Source organism: Dipteris shenzhenensis, chromosome 30 (genome assembly GCF_047967505.1).
Source record: "Dipteris shenzhenensis isolate YYH24624 ecotype China chromosome 30, Dip_SZ_1.0, whole genome shotgun sequence".
NCBI classification, from domain to species: Eukaryota; Viridiplantae; Streptophyta; class Polypodiopsida; order Gleicheniales; family Dipteridaceae; genus Dipteris; species Dipteris shenzhenensis.
The window spans coordinates 35,540,109-35,563,207 of record NC_141625.1 but is presented as its reverse complement, the minus strand read 5'-3'; the positions used below and the strand labels follow the sequence as shown (position 1 = coordinate 35,563,207).

The 23,099-nt window shown below is 44.6% G+C and overlaps 1 protein-coding gene across 5 annotated transcripts in view; it reads left to right on the top strand.

Annotated features, from left to right (window-relative positions):
• The window catches only part of LOC147882037 (uncharacterized), a 69,385-nt gene that overhangs the window by 43,311 nt on the left and 2,975 nt on the right, over positions 1 to 23,099 (top strand). For 2 of the 5 annotated variants that reach the window (XM_087401892.1, XM_087401888.1), the window contains exons 3-7: positions 6,337 to 6,501; positions 7,007 to 7,107; positions 7,354 to 7,428; positions 7,558 to 7,641; positions 22,923 to 23,081. In XM_087401892.1, the coding sequence (XP_087258018.1) occupies positions 6,337 to 6,501; positions 7,007 to 7,107; positions 7,354 to 7,428; positions 7,558 to 7,641; positions 22,923 to 23,081 (584 nt within the window). Of the gene's footprint in view, positions 1 to 6,336; positions 6,502 to 6,951; positions 7,108 to 7,353; positions 7,429 to 7,557; positions 7,642 to 22,922; positions 23,082 to 23,099 lie in introns of those variants that run through there. The other 3 variants (XM_087401889.1, XM_087401891.1, XM_087401893.1) reach the window with 3 other exon arrangements.

The following is a 23,099-nucleotide window of genomic DNA, read 5'->3' as shown; positions in this document are numbered from 1 at the left end:
GGTGAGGAGTCGAGACTCTTCATCAAAAGGTGTGTCCGATGGTGGAAAAGGTGCGTCCCTTGGTTTTGGGACAGCCCAAGCACATGAAAAGACACGATTTTTGTCGTGTCCATTCACATCAACTCGTGATGTGTGGGAGATGGAGAGGCCATAGATGACTTTAGGCAGGGTTGGTGCGAAAAATTTTTACGCTCATCCTCTCCATCTCTTCCATGCACAATGTGCACGGATATCCTTCTAGTGGAAAAGATGTATCAGATCGGCGCTAGAAGGTGGGGGGCATTTCCTACAGGCAGGAGCGAATTTTGCTCTAATACCACTGTAAGAAATCCTAGATTTACTATATTTAGAAATGTGCTAAGGAACAGAAAGGAGACTGAAATAGCAGAGAACAAGGAATAATTGTATTGCTTGAGTGTCTATAGTGTAGATGTAGTGTGTCATCCATACAATTGGGCCTCTCTTATATAGAGAGTGAAGAGTCACACATGAAAAGGTGTGTACTCCAAAGTGTATGTGCATGAAGAGGTGTGTACCCCTTGTGAAGGGTGTGACCCTTGATGAGAGGGTACATTACAATAGAAATGTCTCTTCAATAGAATGTCTCTTGTGAAGGGTTGTGCCTCATAGGAAGTGTCCCGTCGAAAGGGCATACCCTTCCACAAGTGTCCATTCATCAAACCATCCATAAGTCTAGAAATAGAGAAAGGAATACGTCACAGATCGTGACAACTAGCACATTGACTAGAGGTCTTTATAGACTTAATGCTTATGACAGATGTTTGGATGATGATGCTGCACTTGGCAGATGCACATGCCTTTCTCTTGATTCTACCATGGCAGATCCCCAGCAGGATCGCCAGTGTAAGGTGCCACCCGCTGGCCCCTTAGCCGAATCCCGAGCTAGCCCGCATGCGCCTCATATTCATGCCCAAAACCCAACATGAGCCGTCCTCCTACGTGCGGATCTCACATGCCATGCTCGTCTTCTCAAGATGATCCCCACGACAAGGTCGCCAAGCTTCCACTCTCATGAGTCGCGAAGCCCAAAGCAGCTGCAGCCTCTTGCGGTTGTGCCAGGAGCGTCTATGTTAGTAGTCTGCCATTCATGACTATCGGGGTCCAAGCCAACCATGAGGACCTCCTCAAGTAGCTCGTACTTGTCCGCATCTTTGGCCCATAACCTTCATTCATGCTCTCCTGAGCCTCCAACGTCTAGTGCGCTTGTAGCCAGCCTCTCCGCGAGTCTGTGCTCCCGAGACCCCCTTGGATTTCTTTTCAAAACTGCTTTTACCAGCAGCCTTTCAGCCCAAGCTGATGTGCTAGGATCGAAGAGCCGCTCGTGCTCTTCGCAACGGCATAGGTCTCGCCTCAAACGGAGTCCAGACGACCAAGAAACGTCCATTTCTGTGAGCAGCCCGTAGCCATGCTAGAACCTCAACAGGCACCCCAGGGGTGTGCACGGTGCGTGCTGTGCATGCCAGTCTGCCTGGCCTCACTCCCCTCCACTTCTCGTTCCGTGCTCTCAAGCCCACCCACGATCCAGTGTGTGCATGTGCAACACTCACGAGAGACCATCATGTCAAATACCAACGTTATTCATCATACGTCAAGAGGTTGGCACCGCGCCTCTGGGGGAGCACCACCTTCCATATACTAACCATGGCAGATACCCTTTTGTTGCATGAGAGGTTTGGACACCTAAATTTTGGAGCCTTGGTGAAGTTATATATAGGAGGGTATGGTTGTTGATCTTCCCAAAATGCATATGTCTACAAAGCATGTTTGTGAACCATGCTTGCTTGGTAAGATGCACCGTGCTGCGTTTCCCAATGAGGGGAGAGTTGGTGCTTCTCGCAAGCTTTATTTGGTTCATAGTGATGTTTGTGGACCCATGAGGGTTGCAGCTCTTGGGGGATTCTATTATTTTGTCACTTTTATTGATGACTTCACCAGCTACACTTGGATTTTCGCATTGAAATTTTCATGCTTTAAGCACTTTATTGCCTTGGCTGAGAATGAGAGTGGGCTGCACATTGCTCACCTTAATATAGATAGGGAGGGTGAATACATGTCAAAGGAGTTTGCTGTTTGTTTGGCTTCCCGTGGCATACATCATCGATGCATGGTGCCTTATACTCCTCAACAGAATCCCTTGGCTGAGCGGAAAAATAGATCAGTGATGGAGATGGTCAGGTGCATGTTGAAAGGCAAACATTTGCCTAACAAGTTTTGGTTGGATGCGGTCATGTGTGCAAATTACATCTTGAATAGATGTCCCACAAAAGCATTGCAGACTATCACACCTTATGAGGCTTGGAAGGGTCATAAGCCTCGCATTTCTCACATGAGGACTTTTGGATGCTTAGCTTATGCTCATGTGCCTTCACAGACACGTACTAAGTTGGATGATAAAGCTGTCAAGTGCATTTTTATTGGGTATAGCTCAGAGACCAAGGGCTATAAGCTATATCAGTCCCGCACGGGCAAGTGTTTTGTCAGTCAAGATGTTGTGTTTGATGAATCTTCCACTATGCCTTTGCTGGACTGTCAAAAACAGCCCGTTGTTGATACCCCTGACATATTTGACAGCTTGATGCCTTTGTTTCCATCCGATGCTCGGGATGATGTTCCATCTGAGGATGTACCTCCTTCATCTGTTGGTCATTTGCAGCCACATGTACATCCAGATATTCAGCCTGATATGCCTCTCATTGATCACTAAAAGACAGCAAACAAGATACTCCTCTGCTAGCCTGTACTAGAGCAGCTGTCTGGAAAGAGCATGCTAGTTTTATTGCTTATGCTTTGGTTGCTACAGCATGCAATGAAGAGCCATTATGTCATGAAGATGCCTTTCAGAATGATTGTTGGATGAAGGCCATGCAAGCTGAATTGGATTCTATCCATCAGAAAAACACTTGGGAGTTGTTTGATTTGCCTCCTGGCAAGAATGCCATTGGAACTAAGTGGGTTTATAAAATCAAATGGAAAGCTAATGGTTCAGTGTACCGTTACAAAGCCCATCTTGTTGCTAAGGGCTATGCTCAGCAGCATGGCATTGATTTTGAAGAAAATTTTTCTCCCACTTCCAGGATCACTACTATTCGCATTGTTATAGCCTTTGCTGCCCACTTTCATTGGGAGATACATCAGCTTGATATTAAGACAACTTTCCTTCGTGGGCATTTGCAGGAAGAGGTCTATGTTTCCCAACATCCTGGCTTTGAGATTGAAGGTTCTGAAAGCAAGGTATGCCGCTTGAAAAAAGCCCTCTATAGATTGAAGCAGACACCTCGGGCTTGGTATTCCAGGATTCATACTCATTTGCTCACACTTGGCTTTCAGAATAGCCCTACAGAGGCGCCCCTTACATTCGCAAGCGTGGGACAGATTTGTTGATTTTAGTCCTTTATGTAGATGACATGCTTGTGACTGGGACACATGCTCAACAAATTATAGATTTTAAACTTGATTTGCAGTAGATATTTGCTATGTCTGATCTTGGTCTTTTGCACTACTATTTGGACATCCAATTTGCTAGCAGTGAGGCGGGCATTTTGATGTCACAATCCAAGTACATTGGACAGCTTTTGCAGCGTTTTCAGTTTGAGGATTGCAAGCCAGTATCCACACCATAAGAGCCTGGTTTTCCCTAAGTTTGAGGCTTTTCGGCAAGCTTTAAACTTAGTACCTTTTGTAACTTGATCTGTTGTACTCTGTACAGTCATCGGTTGCTATATTCCTATAGGACGAACATGTGCAACCATGACATTAGATATTTAGATTTCTTGAGCCATGTCCAGGATACTTCAGCCCATACCATGGAGGGGGATTTGTAGGCCATTCTATGGGCTATCCATAGGTGCCGCTTATTCCTTGGTATGTGCCTTGTAGGCCTAGTTATAGTCAGTTAGGACTATTGGTACAGTTTGTACATGTACCCCCTAGGTCGGTTAGGACACTTAGTCCAATTAGGGCAGTTAGCCCTAGGGTTTTGTTATGTTGGCTCCCCCTTGAGCCTCCACTCTCAGTTTTGCAGCAATCTATTACAGCATCTCGTTTTTCTCCTTCTTGCTTTCATTTTTTTTGAGCTTCCATTGCTTGTCATTGCCAGAGAGAGAGAGAGAGAGAGAGAGAGAGAGAGAGATGATTGTTTTAAAGTCCGTGTGAGACTGTTCAGGGTCTATGGGACTGTTTATTACTATTAATAGATAGTGATCCTTTACATCTAGTGAAAGAAAATATTCCAGACTTGCAATGTGTTCAGTACTTGTCAATCTAGCTGGTGCGCTACTCCGAGTATTTTGTTGCAGTGTTCCAACACTTCTTTAAGAGGCTTCCTAGCTTTTTGGCTGGCTACTCCAACAAGATTTTCAGGTTGCTTCTGCTGTCCCCATAGCTTTCTCTGATGTGTGCATAGGCTCGGCATCTTAGAGGACATGATGCTCATTTTCTATCACTCATGTGGGGCAAATTTTGCAGATTCTTTCCTCTCTTGAGACCCTGGGTCTTGCTTACTTCACCCTTTCCACCTCTAGGTCATGTGAGCTGGTTCTCATTTTGCAAATTAGATGCCTTTTAAGCATTGATATGCCTTCCATTAGGTATTTTTGCATTCCATGGCTTCCCATTGGATTAATTTCTTGTTTGTAGAACTGAATTTCGCCCCCGGGTCTTGCCATAATTTCTATAGCATTTTTTGTGTCACTAACTCCCTGATTTCACATGCATTTTTTGGTATTTCAGAAGCTGTTATACCCCATAATTCCATCCATTTCATTCCCTCTCTGTGCTACCCAGTGGTTTGTGTAGCTTCTATTGCCCTATGTGGCATCCTACTGGCATCCATCTTCTCAACTTTGTTGAGGTGGGCCATATAATGTGTACCCTTCCAGACGTATCATACCTATCTCTGGAAGTGAGAGTGAGTGCACTGTTGCTGAAGCCTGGTAAGTGCGGCATACCCCTTGCTCAATTCGGCCCCGGTAACCCGTCAAAGGTGAACTACTCTCTATGGATGACTACCTTGGATGTGTTGAAGATTTTAACCTTGGTTTTACTAAGATTGACCTTCATATCATGTGGATCCAGGTGTTGCTGAAGGCCCTCAGCTGAACCAGGAGAATAAGACCACATCGTCTGCATAGAGGAGAATTTGAATCAAGAAGCCACCAGGGGATAAACCTGCCCCTCCTAATGTCTTGATGAAGGTCTCAAGCTCTTAGATGTAGAGGCCAAAATAGAGTGGATGATAATGGACAATCTTGCTTGACCTTGATAGTGCTACGGACGTCCTCTATCCACCCTGTAGCCGTCCAACCGTGCCTGAGACCCTCTCATACAATGTCATGACTGCCCAAATGATCTCTGACTATATCCCATATCTTGCAAATGTTTCTTGAGGCGGGCTTTTGGCACTGTATCAAAAGCTTTCGAGAAATCCACAAAGCAGCAACAAAGCCTCTATCTTTGTGCCCTGGCCTCTTCAATAACCCCTTAAGAGTGTGAGATGTGATCTAGAGTTTCACGGTTTGCAGGTGGAAGCCTGCCTATCCATCAGCTCTGAGTCCCTCGATTGAGGCATAAATCTTGGACATGACATGCCCAGCCATAATGGTCCTGTAATAAATGTGCATGGGATCCATTTCCTTGTGAATGGGAGTGATGTGTTTAGGGTCTGGGTGTGGGGAAAACTGGTGCAGATCGCTTCATTAAAAAGCTTTGCCAAGATCAAGGCCAAGGTATTTAGTCCATATGCAATGCATTCAATACGTAGCCCCTCATGATCTTTGGCTCGGCCATGATGTAGCTTTAGAGCTGTGTGTCTGGTGTCACGGTTGGTAAATGGTGCACAAGACGTGGGGCGGGGTAGCTCTGAGAGGTCTGGTGGCAGATGGTGGGCTATGTCATATATTGTGTGTGCATAAGAGTGCCAAAGTTTGGTATCGGTGAGAGGAGAGGGGCTCATGGCTCGAGAGAGCGTTAATGTTTCTGATCCTTAGGGTCCCATGAATAGAAATGTTAAGTATTGCTGCTTATTATAATATATTGGTAGCCTGTGTCTTGACTGAGTCTTCTTGTCATCTTCAACAAAAACAATAGACACCTTTTATGTTGTTCTGTGAATGTGAAAACTTTCTTCCATCTTCATTCTTATGAGAATCAATGCCTTGAATGGGATATGATTGCTTATTATGGCATGAGGAGTTATTAATTTGAGCATTCTGATGGGCCAGTTCTGAAGGTTGTACTCATTTTGGATACATATCTGTTGTCGGAAGCAGTCCAAGCTGTTTTTGATCTATAACGTGAAATATGGACTGGTTTTTGCAGGAGATGATGCAAGGTGGCAATGGCAGGGGATACCTCTTTCATTATTATTAGGAATTAAGGTTAAACCATTTTTATGGAAAAATTGTGGTTGCAGTTCTCAAGTTTGTTCTTGTCTGGTTCCTTTTGTTCACCTCAGATCCTTGACGCCTATTTTGGGCAAACTAGGTATGCTCTGGGTTTAACACTCGCTTGGTTATCTTGTACTAAGAAATGCAGTTATTATATTGATGTGGAAGGTTTTTGGTTGACAGGACAAATTCAATTATTATATTACTGTAGAAGGTTTTTGGTTGACAGGATAAATTTGAGTCTTCCAAGTGAATGAAAGGTGTTACTGTAATTAGAATGAGTTATCCTGTAGGGAAACGTGAGGAATTGTTTTGGAACATTGGATGAGTGAATCTTGATCTTGTTGTATCAAATGGTTTTTTATTTATCATATTCTGAATGTGTCTACGACAAAAGGTCTGGAGTTAAGGCATAAATTCAATGTTGATGTCAAATCTAGAACGCTGAAATGATAAGAAAAGAAATTTCAAGAACTGTATTGATGAGAACGATAATAGTTCTACGATCGCTTTAGTCCTGCCTCTCAGGCTAGCTGGGCTCTGGCAGGTGCAGAAGCAGTGCATATTCTACATTGGTGACATGAAGATGTTGGGCTGTGCAGCCCTGCAGCCTATGCTGGAGCTTTTTCCAAATCCTACCGTAATTATGAGAAGGGAGTTTCCAATGGGTCAGTCAATGTTCATGCTTCGAGCAAACATCGAGGTGTGTTGTATGCCACAGTTTACTGCAAGCCTTTAAAAGGGTGTGAGTGTGATTATCCCCAAGACAATGCTTATCAACGTTTAAGAATAAGATTAGTAATGGAGATCCTCAAACAGTTCTTGATTACTGAGCACCATAGTTTTGGCTTCCACTGTTTATTCTTCCCCTTGCAACATTGAACAAAATCTTTAATATAGTCTCCATGGAGAAATGGTTTTAAATTGATCCCCTATGTTGACACTGCAGGTAAGGAATTCTTTCAAATGTTTAAATCATGGGCGTAAATGGCTCATCACGCTCGATTGGCATCCAACAGACACTGTAAGTTTTTAGAAATTTTGTGTCATTTGAAGACTCGCATTGGCTGTTGTTGCAATGGTTGGGTTTAACCATAGACATTCTGCATTGCTTGCAATTCATATAAGGAACTTTTTTCCTCCTGGCTGAAAGGCCTTGGTGCAGAGCAAGCCAGAAAACGGTGGTTTCGCTGTTCGATACTCTCAGGTTTTCAGCATACCTCAACATTGCAAACTTGTGAGTCAATCCTTTCTTCAAACCAACCCCAAAACCTGCCTCCCCCTCCCCCTGCCTGTCCCACTTCTTATTGCAGACACCCCTTTTTAAGGATTTGAAAAACAGAACTTTGACATTGGCTCATGACTTGTTTTAAAAAACAGAACTTTGACATTTGCTCATGACTTGTTTGACCTGATTTGAATGGGGAGTTAGAAAATTTAACAACCTGAGGTATTTAGCTTTTGGTACATGAGCATTTTGTTTTGCCATAATGGATATTCAGTCAGGGCTTGGACTGTTTTAATATTTCAACGCACGTGCATGGTTGCCATTTTAACTTTAAGATACTCATTTCAATGATTTGCAATATACTAGAGGTGACATTACCACCGGAACATGTGCGTTTGATTTTGTGGTGCTATCAAGGCTATTTTTGAGGTCCATGTTTGACTAAATTTGGTGCTATGAAGGTGGATTTGGAGGTCCATGGTTCACCGAATCAATGGATTAATGTTGTGGAATCAGCATGCTCCCAATCTGTCTTGGATCTGGACAGAATAAGGGACTGCTATTTTGAAAGATCAGACATAGGCAGCCAACCACATGCTGCCATGTGTCAAAGGGAGCGCCAAGTGCCAATCCCTTGCCTCCTAGCCACACGTTTAAGGGATTAATAATCCCTCAAATGTTATGTGTGTCACAAGCGCACACGTCCCCTTCATTAGACCACGCTCCGTGCCAAGCGTGGGGTGAAGGCCACCACCTCCAACACCCCCTTGTGGACAAACCACTAAGTACACAACGTGGCCAAGCCTGATCAAACTGAAGGCGACCACAACCAAAAACAAAGGCTGGGCCAACCAAACCAAGGCGACCATGACCAAACACAAGGCTGGGCCAATAAACTAGCTGCCACCAAAGTCTCCAGTTCAACAAAGTCCACGAGGAGCCAGCCGCCATGGAGCTGTCAGGAACTACTGCGGCCGCCTCTACACATTGAAGTCACACATAATTCCGCCCACGGAGCACGACACCTCCGGGCAAGACACACAGTCCTGTCCAGAAACAGCCACTGCCACGTGTCGGCCACACAAGAGCCACCTTAAGCAGGCTCTGATACCGCTGCTAGCTCAAATACAAGCAGCCAACCACATGCTGCCACGTGTCAAAGGGAGCGCTGAGTGCGGGGGGCCCCAATCCCCCGCCTCCTAGCCATATGTGCCTCCCCATCTCCCAGAACTCTCAGGACGGAAATGAGGACAGTCTTCTCTATGAAGCATATATGTATCCAAGGCCACTCAGGCCTCATATTTGTATATGGGATTAATAATCCCTCAAATGTTGCATAGGTCACAAGCTCACGCCCATGGTCCACGCCTAAGTGAGGGATGAAGGCCACCACCTCCAACTTATTTGAGAAAAATCACCAAACACACATGCAAGACATGGCAGCAATCTAAATTCCGAAACAGTTCATACACATGGAGAGGAAGAAGATGAACAACTAGATGTGAATAGATGCTGCCCAATCATGCTGAAGTAGCATGTCACCACAATGCAAATATCCTAAGTCAAAGTACAGTTGACCATTTATTTGATCATAATTAAAGAGTTTTCATATGTGTTAATTATGGTCAAAGAGTTCTTTTAATGGTCAGAGAATTGACTACGGTCAAAGATACTTGACTCTGGTCAAGTAAGCTTGACTTTGGTCAGGGAGACTTGGTTTATTACCAAGAGGGTTAACAGCGGTTAACTAGAGAACCACAGAGCTGACTACGGTCAGAGAGTGTTGACTCCAGTCAACGAGACTTGGCATTGGCCAAGAGGATTAACTACGGTTAACCAAGATGTGCCAACTTCGGTTGGAGAGACTTGACTATAATTAAGGCGCCTTGACCCTTGGTCAAAGCCTCTTAATTATAATCAAGAGTGTTGACTCCGATCAACCAGAGAATAAATATATTTATTATATTTGTTATGTGTGCACATGTGTTCAGTGGGGACGCCCACCGTGACTAGAATTAGTCCACAGTGTGTTATTTGCATGCAAAGGGCTAACAATCATAGTTTTTTCCATACATTACCATACACATACGTCATACGAGTATGGAAGTATGATTGGAGTATGGTTCAGCGCTTGGGGCTGAAACATACGTGACCCTAGTTTTACCCTAAAAATTTCAGAAAAATATAGATTGATCATTGATCATTGTACACATTAAATTGACATAGAGGTATTAAACTGAAACTTGAAACTTGTATTAATTTTAAAGTCATCACTCATGAGTCATGAGTCGTGAATCGTGATTCATCATTCATGAAAGACTCCAGCCCCCAAAAGGCACGTACGGAAATCCGTACGGTTGTACGGAAAAAAGGACCGTATGCGTACGGATGCAACAGTGCTAACAATTAATGGGTCCCATGGTGGTGCGCTTTAATTAATTGTTGTAGGTACTAGGAAGAGTGATTTTCCTAAGCGCAATGGAGCCTAACAAGCATCTAGGAGGCGGTTCGCGTGACCAAGTGCTTCAAAGACTCTAGAGTTGCCCTTGGTGGCATGTAATTAGGAAAGTAATGTAAAATTTGACAAGTGGCTTGTTGCCAAGAAAGAGAGCCTAAGAGCTCATGTATATTTATTCACGTTTGGATTTTTGTATGAACAGCTTCCACGCTGAACTCATGTATCCTTCGGGGGGATCCAGCCCGACTGTTGTCCTGGGCCCTAGTGTCTTTGTTGAGAGAGGGAGAGAAATGATAGTGTCTCTGTTGTATTTTACGAGTAAGGTTACATTGGTATCCGAGCGTAAGGATCTCCCTACCTTCCACGGTGGGAGCAATCAAGGGGAAAAGAACCGCAGGCCATCGCATGGGCAGCGAAGCTATTGTGACGCAAGTAGAGATTTGGGAGTGCAAATCTGAAGTCAGGCGTCGTGAAGGTGTAGACACGCTTTCACAAGGGGCCTGTGCGTCTGATGAAGAGCTGGATGATGAAGATCTCCACGCAACGACACGCCTCTCCGTGAAGTGAATTATTCACGTGACGCTTACCTTGGCGTGCATCCCCGAGTATCTCACAACGCCAAACGATCAAAAGGACCTGCAAAGGCCTTTCAATGTTGTCTGGAGGTTCTGATAGCGTGGAGGTTTCACGAAGCCAAATGCTACGCTAAAGACCCCAAAGGAGTATTCCGACGTGTGCGCTGACGGTTGGTAAGCGTGGGGTATCGAGGGGTGAATGAAAAGAGAAGAGCTTCCGAGGCGTTTGTTGTGGAGAAGGCGCGAAAGAGCGGGTCATGCTAATGCTACTGTTCTAATTCCAGCCAATGGGCGGAAATCTTTGCTAGTCCCGTGACGCTGTGTGGAAGTGATGTTTCGTGAGGCAGATTCCTCATATGTTGAAGGTCTCGCGACGCGCGACCCCGTGTGAGAGAATCTGTCGCCTGTCTTCAGCCAAGGTCTCACACCTTAGATGACGTGGCTTTCGTGACGTGGCAAACACGTGTACTACGCTGACATGGCACGTAGCCAGGCAGCAGATGACATGGCAGGTCGGCAGATGATGTGGCGCACACACGTGTGGTGCTGATGTGGCAGGGCTGACAGGAAGCTGACATGGCACTGACACGTGGCAGACAGGTCAGCTGCTGATGTGGCAAACCAGTGGTTTAGTTAACTTTGGTTAGTTCACCCTGGTTAGAAGTTTAGTTAGTTGGTCTAACCAAACCAGATTGGTTAGACAAACCACAGTGGGTTGAATTCAGTTGGGAGCCAACCAAACCAGACCAGAACTAGTCTGGTTAGAGTAACCAGCCGGTTACTTCATCTAGTTACTGTTTAAAAAAAAAGAGAGACAGTTACAGAGACTGTTTCTGCTAGCAGTTTTCATCTATGTGAGAGAGTATTTACTGTCAGAAAAAGCAGAAAAAACAGAGAAATCAGAGATTTGCAGAAAAGAGAAAATGTATGCCTTTGTGCTCAGGAAAAGGGAGTCAGATGCATTCTGAGTTTTTTTTGCAGCAGCCAGAAAAGGGGCAATATAGTTGTTGATGCCTTGGCAACCTTGTGGGTATATGTCTTGAGTTGACAGCCCGGTACTGGCATAGATTGTGAGTGCAAGACACCTCTTGTTGAGGTAATTTTTCTCTTTGAAAAGCAAAGGTTGCGTGCATCAGTTGCATACACAGTGTGTGTGAGAAACTTGCAGATCCCATACGAGTTGTAAGAAAATGGCTCAATCACCTATCCAGAGGGATTTACAAGATAGGGATGCACATCCAAGACAGAGAAGTGTGCAACAAAATCAGCAAGAATTTGAGCAGATGGTACACACTCGTATGCAAGAGATGGAAAATCTCAGAAAGGATCCAAGAGCTCAGCATTTGTTTCAAACAGAAAATATGCCTAATGTAGCTTATGATGTGCCAATGCCAGAGGCACACTCTCGTGTACAACCAAAGAGAGAGAGATCTCATAGGGGACAGTCTCATAGCAAGAAGAGATCGAGGCATCATCACCGATCTCCCAGTTCTTCACCGTCTACCTCGAGCTCAACTTCTATATCTTCTTCTTTATTAGATAAACCATCCAGGAAAAGAAGACAACACAAGAAGTCTAGGAAGAGAAAGTCTTCCAAGGAATTCAAAGAAGGAGGTGAATATGTCAAGTCAAGTTTATGACCTATAATGGACAATATGGTCATACAGACAAAGCATTGCAGTTCATCAGGCAATTTGATGCTGCATTTGGTACAGAAAAGTTTTTAGAATCCTCCAAGTTAAGAATGGTCAGTTTGCACTTGACAGCGACAGCTAGTGCATGGTGGAGTGCACAGACCACAGATGGGTCAGCCCCAAAGAGGTGAAAGGACTTCAAGAAAGCCTTCTACCAGCAGTTTATGCCTAAACAGTTTAGAGATCATGTTCTTCAAGATTGGGACAGTTTGCATATGGATGCAGGAGATACAATGGATGTGTACAACCCATAGTTACCAGCCGAAACGGAAACGGAAGAAACGGAGTTTCCGGGCCCCGCCGAAACGGAAACGGAAGAAACGGCAATATGATACAATTTATGTATAAAATTTTATTTTTTATACATAATATAATTATCAATAGAGTGCACTTTGCAAATCATACATAATACAATTATCTATACTTGAAGCTTCAGCCTTCAAGCATCAATGCATCATTCATACTTCTTGGAGCCACTGCCTCCTTTATAACTATCTAGGAGGGAGACATGGACCCAATAAGCATCTCTCGGCATTGAGGAGGATGGAGAGGTGAGAAGGAGGATGGAGAGGTCACAAGTGAGAAAGGATGGAGAGGTAGAAGGAGGATGGAGAGCTCAGAGGTAAAAGAGGATGGAGAGGTCGAAGGAGCATGGAGGATCAGAGGTAGAAGTGAAGGAGGATGGAGAGGTTACAGGTAAGATTAAAGAGAGGATGGAGAGAAGAAGGATGGAGGGATGGAGAGCAGGCTGCCAAGCTGCAGCTTTTGCAAGATGGAGAAGATGGAGCAAGGATGAAGAGGATGGAGAGAGAAGGATGGAGGTCCGAGGAAAACGGGATGGAGAGTCCAAGAGCAAAGGATGGAGGGATGGAGAGAGCTTAGAGAAGGTGGAGAGAGCAGCAAGGATGCACAGGAGGAGTGCAATCGGCGGGAGGTGGCGAAAAATGGAGCCAGGCGGCGAAATCACGACTTTTGGGGTTTAGGGCAAAAATAGGTTTTACGAAACGGCGTTTCTTCAAGAATTGAAGAAACGCCGTTTCCGTTTCGCCGTTGCCGTTTCCGGCCACGAAACGGCCGTTTCGTGCAACTATGGTACAACCAAAAGTTTTGGGATGCTTCTTTACAGGTTGCACCTTTCAAAAAGATTTTCAAAGGAACCAAAATGAGAAAGTACAGAGCAGGTCTTAATCCAAGAATTCAGGCAGTTGTAAATGCTTTGGGGGCAAAGAACATTCAAGACCTTATGCATTCAGCTTTAGTAGCTAGTCTTGTGCCGTTACAAGATCCATCTACAGTACTATCCTTGCATGCAGGACGTGCTGAAAGAAAGAAAACTGATTTTTCAAAATAAAAAAAGAAAGAGTATCCCAAGGTTGAGAAGAAAGGGTTTCAGCCTCAGAAGCCGAGGGGTACTCACCCATTCACTCCTGAACAGATAGCAAAATTCTGCAGAGATGGGAAATTCTTTAAGTGTGGGAAAGAGGGGCATGTGGCTGCCCAGTGCCCAGAAAAGCCTTCAACTTCGAAGGGAAAAGAGGCAGAGAAGCCATGGGGACCGCAAAAGCCAATGGCAGGAGAAATTCCTGACATACTGAGTCATGTTTCAAACCCAGAAGAATGAGAATTGATGCTATCATGGGGAAAAGTTAGAGACTAGCAAGCGCTGATTTTATTTGATCCAGGGGCTACTGATAATTTCATATCAGAGAACCTAGCCTTGAGACTAGGAATGAAGATGGAGGAGTTGGGCAGGGCTTTGGATGCCGATCAGATGTTCTGTGGGAACCCCGTGCCGGTCACTCTCTTGATAGGGAAGCTCTGCCTTCATGTACAGAGTTATGTGGATCAGTAAGGCTTCTTCATTTCTCCATTGAAACATTATGATGTAGTCTTGGGTATGCCTTGGTTCCATCGCAAGGCAGTGAAGTTGACCCTTCTTGAAAGAGTGCTGGAGTTTGTACATAGGGGCAAAGTACATCGTGTGGTTGCTAGGAATAGAGGGGAAACTATTCCCATTGTATCAAATAGTTCTGTTGGAAAAGAAATAAAGTCTGCAATTTCAGCTTACATGATTTTTGTAAAAGAGAGAGATGATGCTGAAATAAGTGAGGCAGATCAGAATAAATTTCAGTTCCTTGAAAATTTTAAAGATTGCTTTTCTGACGCTTTGCCAGGGGAGCTACCCCCTGAGAGACCTGAGGATCATGGCATAGAACTCATTCCTGGCAGCAAGCCACCCAATAGAGTTAGTGCAACTCAACAAGAAGAGATTATGACTCACGTGCAGGACTTGTCCAAGGGGTTGATTCAGCCCAGTTCTCCTCCTTTTTGTTCTCCTATACTGTTAGTACAGAAGAAAGATGGCTCATTCCGTATGTGCGTCGATTACCGCACATTGAACAAAATGACCATCAAGAATGGATTCCCTATTCCGCGCATTGATGATGTGCTGGACCAGTTAAATGGAGCTTCAGTTTTCAGCAGGATAGACTTAAAGAGTGGCTTTCACCAAGTGAGGATACAGCCTCAGGATGTGCACAAGACAGTGTTTCACGCTACTTTTGGGTTGTATGAATATCTAGTGATGCCTTTTGGATTGACAAATGCCCCAGCTACTTTCAATAGGATGATGGATCGTATCTTCCGACCCTACAGACAGTTCACTGGTACCTTCTTCGATGACATAATTGTTTTTTCTAAGTCCGAAGAAGAGCACAAGGAACATCTTGCTATAGTGTTTCAAGAGTTGAGAAATCATCAGCTCTATGCAAACAGCAAAAAAAGTGAATTCTTCCTGGAAGAAATCCATTACTTGGGGCATAAAGTATCCAAAGATGGGATACGGATGGATCCGGCAAAGATTCGTGCCATTCACGAATGGCCAGAGCTGAAAACTGTGCATGAAGTTCGAAGTTTCCTAGGCCTGTGTTCTTACTACAGAAGATTTATCAGGCATTTTGCGGATATAGCCGCTCCGCTCCGCTCCACGATCTTACTAAGAAAAATGTAGCTTTCAGATGGGGAATTTCTCAAAAGACAGCCTTCATCACACTCAAAGAGAAGCTGACCACAGAGCCAATCTTAATAGTTCCAGATTTGTATCAGCCATTTGATGTGGATTGTGTTGCTTGTGGGGAATGTGTTGGGGCTGCATTGCATCAGAATGGTCATGTAGTGGCCTATGAGAGCAGGAGACTCCGAGATGCAGAGAGATATCTGGGAATCTATGAGAAAGAGTTATTGGCTGTAATCCATGCCATCCATACATGGAAGCATTATCTTTTGGGTGAAGATAGCTTTCCGAACAGCGCGAGCTCATTACGAGTTCGTTGTCATGCCCTTTGGTATGAAGAATGCACCACCAACATTCAACAAGATGCTGTGATGGGTATTTGCAGAGTATATTGGGAAGTTCATGTTCATCTTTCTCGATGATATCCTTATCTTTTTCGCTATAGCCAAGCAGCATATTAAGGATGTGCGATGTGCCCTACAGTTATTACGTGATAACTAGCTATACCTCAACGCAAAGAAAAGTGAATTCGGCTTGTTGGAAATTCAGTATTTGGGCTACATCATTAGTGCTAAAGGGATTCGATTGGACCTAGAGAAGATTCAAGCTATCACAAGTTGGGTTGTCCCCACGACGGCTCAGGAAATCCGATCCTTTGTGGGTTTGTGTCAAGCATACAGCTCACACATGGATGGTTTCTCGACACCTGCAACCCCTCTTACAGACTTACTCAAGCGGGTAAAGACACATAAAAAAAAAGTTCAAGTCATAGGCAAAGCTTTGCAAGCCTTCCATGACTTGCAACGATTAGCCACGACAACACTAGTTATGAAGATTGCCTCCTGGGATGATTCATTTCTGGTAATCACAGACGCTAGTAATGTCGCCATCGGGGCAATTTTACAGCAAGAAGATAGGTCCATGGCAGATTACATCAGAAAGCTTAATGATACCGAAAAAAACTATTCAGTTTATGATAGAGAGCTCCTAGATGTCATCCAAGCATTAAAACATTGGAAGCCTTTTCTATACGGACGGAATTTCACAGTTAAGACAGATCACCAAGTCCCTTAAGTGGCTTCAGACAATGCCTAGTGCGCAATGGAGTGATCAGCAACAAAAGTGGAGCCATATATTCCAGCAGTTTGAGAGAATGATGGAGTACGTTCCCGGCAAAAACAACCCGGTTGCCGACGCTCTCAGTCGGAAAGGTTTCATCCAGACCATTGAACATGCCATTGTGCTTGAAATCGAAGGAAAGGATCTGGATAGCATGAAGGCACAGTACGCGGAGTCAGCAGAGTTTGGCACGCAGTTTGAGTTAGTCCCACGACACGTGCTCCAGGCCATTACTCATTAGAGGACGGTTGGCTTTTCTATAAGAAAAGATTATGTGTACTCAAAGACAAACGGCAGTTGCTTCTTCATGATGCGTATGACGCCCTTATCGGTGGTCACAAAGGTATCAACGGGACTTTGGAGAAGTTAGAGCGCTATTTCTATTGGCCAAAGATGCGGAAGGACGTATACGGCTATGTTCAGAATTGTCAGATATGCCAAAAGATCAAGGCTTCCCACAAGAAAGCGGCAGGCTTACTTTTGCCATGGCCAATTCTTGACGGTCCTTTTGAGGACATAGGTATGGATTTCATGGAGCCACCTCTAGCATCCGCAGGTAAGCGTAATACTCAATGTCTTACTATTGTTTGTCACTTTAGTAAATATTGTATGCTTATTTCTTGCAAATAAACAGCCAGCGCTGAAGATGTAGCTCGTTTGTTTATGAAGTATTGGTATCCCATTAGAGGGTTGCCAAAGACCATCACATCCGACAGGGACTCTAAGTTTACGTCTCACTTTTGGCGAGCCTTGTTTTATAATTTTGGTACTAAGCTACAGATGTCCAACGCTTTCCATCCGCAATCGAATGGCGAGACAGAAAAGTATAATGGTATGGCGTTTGATATTTTAAAAGCATACTGTCATGATGCTCAGGGAAAGTGGGAGCAGTTTCTTCCACTTGTGCAGGCCATTCTGAACGATACCTATTCTTCGAGTATTAGTTGCACACCTTATGAAATGGCGTTTGGATGGCGGTTTATATCACTCCTCACCCAGATGGTGTCTCCATCTCTTGAAGCCAACAAAACCACCGAATCAATGGGAGAGATTACAGAGTCCAGACGAGATGTCAAGTATAAAGAGGGGCAATGGGTGTATTTACGCATTATCAAGCAAAGATTGAAGCAGGTGGGCAAGCGATGCCCTAAACTGTCCTTCAAGAGCTTCGGACCATTCCCTATTATTCAGAAGATCAACGATGTCTCAATGAAGTTACGCCTTCCAGACAGTTGGACTATGCACAATGTATTTCATGTAGCTTGGTTGAAGCCATATTTTGGACCTCCTCTTTCAGAGATTTCTGACGAGTAACAACCTGAAGTTCTTGATGAAGCCGAAGTTTTGCAGCCAGAACAGATCCTTCTTCATAAACTCAAGCATGGGTCAGAACATAGGATCCGAGAGTTTTACACCAAGTTCGGTGATCAAGGTACCCATGAAGCAGTGTGGTTGGATTTTTTCCAGGAGTTTCCCCAGATATTAGCGGACTACTTGGAAGCAATAAACCTACCGCCAAGTTAAGAAGGAGGGAATGTCACATGCACCCTTGCACTTGGGTGCAAAAAGTGACATTGGCTACATCGAAAAGTGCGTAATAGTTCCCTAATAGGAGATTTTGTCGTATGCTGTGACCCCTTTGTGAGCCCGTGTCCAGGGACAGTTAGGCACAAGCTACGTAAGTCAATCTCTCAGTCTTAGGTCAAGTCGGAAGATCAGTCCTTGTTCACTAGTACCCACTGGAGAACCGTAGGGTAGTGTATTTGTCTTAGGTTTAGGGATAGCAGCCTAGGATAGGAGCCCTTCTGGGCCCCCTCAGGGCTGGAACAAGTGAAGAGAATGGCAGGGGAAGGGCTGCCTTTATAGGCTACCTTGCACCCCTCCCTAGGGCTTCCATTTATGGGGCCTAGGGCTGCCTTTATGGGGCCAAGGGACCACCAACCAGCCCCAAAAGCCCTATAAATAGGGGGCCTCCAGGCCCTCTTTCCTCATTCAGTTCTGCCAGTACTTCAGCCTCCTACAGCTCCTCCTCAGCTCCCTCTGAACAGCCTGACACTCACCCCCAATGGCCCTTTGACCAGCCTCAGCCCTTAGCATCAGTTCAGCCCTTTGGTAAGGTGTTCACACAGCGCATCAGACGGGGAGTTGGGACAGCGAACAGAGTAAGGTTTGGGGTCTGTTTCAGCAGCTCTTTTCAGTTATCTCTTACAGTTTTACACAACTCATTCTCAGCTCTTTATTTCAGTCATCTCTCAGCTCTCTTATAGGATCTATCACTCCTAGCTTTCACTCTCTCACTCACGCAGTAACCCTGCATTCCGGTGGACAGCACAAGCCTCTCCCTTCACTTGCAGAAGCGTCCTACATCGTTAGTGTGGACAACATCAAGGTCTCGGTATTGGTCGGCGTTGCCTCTCAGGTCTTTGGGTGTGCTCTACGTGTGCAAAGTCAAGTCGGAAGATCAGTCCTTGTTCACTAGTACCCACTGGAGAACCGTAGGGTAGTGTTTCCGTCTTAGGTTTAGGGATAGGTTTAGGTCCAGCCTAGGATAGGAGCCTTTCTGGGCCCCCTCAGGGCTGGAACAATTGAAGAGAACGGCAGGGGAAGGGCTGGCTTTATAGGCTACCTTGCACCCCTCCCTAGGGCTGCCATTTATGGGGCCTAGGGCTGCCTTTATGGGGCCAAGGGACCAGCCCCAAAAGCCCTATAAATAGGGGCCTTCAGGCCCTCTTTCCTCATTCAGTTTTGCCAGCACTTCAGCCTCCTACAGCTCCTCCTCAGCTCCCTCTGAACAGCTTGACACTCACCCCCAATGGCCCTCTGACTAGCCTCATCCTTTGGCATCAGTTCAGCCCTCTGGAAAGGTGTTCATGCAGCGCATCAGACGGGGAGTCGGGATAGTGAAGAGAGTAAGGTTTGGGGTCTGTTTCAGCAGCTCTTTTTAGTTATCTCTTACAGTTTTACACAGCTCATTCTCAGCTCTTTATTTCAGTCATCTCTCAGCTCTTTTATAGGATCTATCACTCCTAGCTTTCACGTTGTCACTCACGCAGTAACCCTGCATTCCAGTGGACAGCACAAGCCTCTCCCTTGACTTGCAGAAGCGTCCTACATCATTAGTGCGGACAGCATCAAGGTCTCGGTATTGGTCGGTGTTGCCTCTCAGGTCTTTGGGTCTGCTCTACGTGTGCACAATGAGCTCTTCAGAAGCGCGTTCCGTGCTCTCTCGAAGACTGTTCTTTGTATTTTTCAGTTCTACAAGTATAAAGCAAATTCTCCCCGGATTGGGGGAGGGGGCCCTCAATGGGTACAGGGACCCAATCGGTTGTCGACCCTCATCTCCTTTCTCTATGGTGTACATCGCTAATTCCTCACTAAAGGTTTAAAGGTCTTGTTGTGAATTATACGATCAGATTACCGTTGCATGTTACATTGCTTGTCTGGTTCATCTTTTGGAGGTGTTGAGTAGCTTGCCTTGGGTCTGTCTCATCATGGTTCTACTTTTGTTGCTCGTTGCAGTCTGCCCATCCATGGTTGTTCTTTTGCTTTTGTGTATGATGTAGGAGTCGCCATTAAAGATTTCGAAAGGCCGGCCGTATGCTCTCTTTGAGTTTCCTATGCATAGATGCGTAAATACAGCTTTCAAACAAAAACGTGGATAGCTGTAGCCCTTCTTCCTAGAGTACTAATTTGCATTCATTTTGGCATTGCAGCTCATGTAAAACCGCCACCATATCGGCCTTCAGAAGATGTGGTATATTGGTGTTGAATACCGCAAGGACATGGTCGCTATCTATCTTTGCCCTCTTCAGCTCCTGCACGGCTCACAAAGCTTCATTGGAGAGAATTATACCCTTTCAGAGAGGACCCCTAGGCTTGCTCAGGTTTTGGGAGCTACAGACAATTCACATGGGAAGCCTAGAAGATGGAAGGCTTCTTAGATGTCAAAATATTGCAAACTTGGGGAGCTCATTTGTGAGAGGTCAGTGGAAACCATTGACCAGTCAAAGAAAACAACAACCGTAAAGATTGAAAAAACACTTTCTTTGTAGCAATCATGTGCTTTCTTTCAAGCACTCTCCATCCTTTGTAGCAGCAATCTTCCCTATGTGCCAAATTTTCACTATACACAAAATTCAATCTATTCCAACTTGTTCTATTGCAATATAAGAGATGGGATTCTTATATAGAGTGGTCAACCCATGTGGGATCCTCTGTTCCACACTTCTCCAAGTGGATGTCCTTGCTCCACATCTTCACACCATGTAGTCCACATCCTTGGGTGGCTACTTTGATTCTTTCTACACCATACCTTAGCCTCTAATTTATGTGCACATGGCACCATATCTCAACAAACTTTTTGTTGGATGTTTTGTCTTGGAGCGTGTCATCTCTATGACCCAAATCTCCTTGTGGATGGACTGTAGTGTCAACAATGCTGACTTTTTGCATCAATCTTTGCCTAGCATTCATATGGAACATGCATATAGCTTTTAGAGCCAAAACCTTTAAATGCTTGACAGAGGATGTTTAGGCTTGATGTGGAATCTTTTTGTCTTTTATCGAACTCCAATTAAGTAGGTACAATGTACTATGAGCTGCTTCAGCCTAGAACTGAATGTGAAGTCCTTAATCTTTTAGCATTGATCTTATCCTGCCCATTATGGGGATGTTCTTCCAATTTGCTACCCCATTTTGTGGAGAAGTGAGAGCTTTTGTTAACGGACATTGGATTGGCTGAGGGGAAGGGTGACCCCTATAAATTCTAGATTGTTGAGCCCTAGCATTCTTGACTCTGTAATTGAAGAAGGATAGGATCCTCAAGGGGATTCTGCATCAATCCATCTCTTTTGGATCCCATGGTAAATGTTGACGGGGGTAGCCACCTATGCCCCCAACCAATGGGCACGTGTCCCTCTCTTTGCTTGGGCATTCCCTTGGAATGATTTTAGAAGGATGGCTTGGTCAATCCATAAAGTGTGCCTATGAGTGCTTATAAAATCCTGAGCAATAGTGTAACGCTCCGGCAAGGGCAACTCCCTCAAACTCTCTAAGCGCCAACTAAGAAGTTGGACCTCTCTCCCATCTAGACCATTGCATGTAGCTTGAAAAGCCCAGTGGATTCCCTAAATTATCAACATAATGGGCTGCTTGTCTATCACATTGAGAGTTTGTGGGGAGTCTCAAGTTGGGAACTTTCTGATTGGCATTAGGCTTTGACGACTCCTCCTTTCTTGGGACTTACAATGAATTTGGCATCCCTTTTTATAGACAAGAAGAACATCAGATAATACCTTGGTTTCACATGTGCATGCGATGAATGGTAAATTGCCTATGCCCTCCACTGGGCACTTGGACTTGTCCCCCATCATGATGGATGATCGCGATCCACGGGTCTAAGATAGCTTCACCACTCTCTTTTGTTGTATTGTTTGACATATACACTGCTGTATTCCATTATTATATTATTCTTTCTTTAACTGCTGGATGAGCGGCAATCTATTGAAACAGGCCTGAAATCATCACTTATGATAAGTTTGGAACGTCTGACTGCCAAATTGTGTAGTCAGTTTGTTAGAAGTCTGTAAGCTTTATGTGATGCTAGTTTGAGGCCTGGCATAAGTTCTGTGAAAGGAGTATCTGTCAACCGCAATTATGATATGCTCAAAAGAAACAAAGTAAATTCTGTAATATGAAAAAGGAATCCTACAACTGGGGCTTGAAAAAAAATGCAAGCTTGGAGGGTTAAGAGGAAACTTTTCTTGGAAATGAGCATGGTATATTGTCTACAACAGCGTATACACTCAATATTGGTTATTCTTGGATTCCAAAGAAACAGTCATACTGATGCTGTCTTATTATATGGTCCAACTGTATAAACTTGCCCCTTGGATGAGTCAATTTGGGTCATCAGCAGGTAATGGTCTCAAGGCAACTCCACTTTACGATGATGTTGAAATATGATACTTCCTATATGGCAAGATGATCAGCTACTTGAAATGTTCACCAAGAGCTTGACAAATACAAGCATAGAGTGCCTGCTTGCTCACATTAAGTAGACATGTCCATATATATATAACCTGCACCTACTTCTGGGCAATTTCTTAGCAGGCACTCTCAGCTGTGCAACATGGGAACCATGGGTTCAAGTCTTGGGAGCAATTTTGTGTTTACATAGGTGCTTCACCTACTCATCAGATTGTGATCTGATAATTTGTATCACAAGGGAGTAAAACTGTTAGTCTCGATTGTTATGTCTGGGACTCAGCATTAAATTGTGATCTGATAGTTTGTATCAGAAGGGACTAAACTGTGTTAGTCTCTATTATTGCGTCTGAGACTAGACCACATTTGTGTTTTTATTGTTGTGTCTGGGACTAGACCACATTTGTGTTTTTATAATACTACTATAATTTTTTTCAAAAATGCAGGTGGCTTCGGCTGTCACAGAATTTTCATCTGCGCATTCCGATTCTCGATTCCTGGGGAGTCGTCCAAGGCAGCTGAAGCTTCGTTCAGTGAAATTATCGGGGACTTTTGGTATTAGGGTCAGTGATGCTCCTGGTCCTCTGTTTTCTTCTTATCTGCAGGTATCTGCAGGTTTCTGG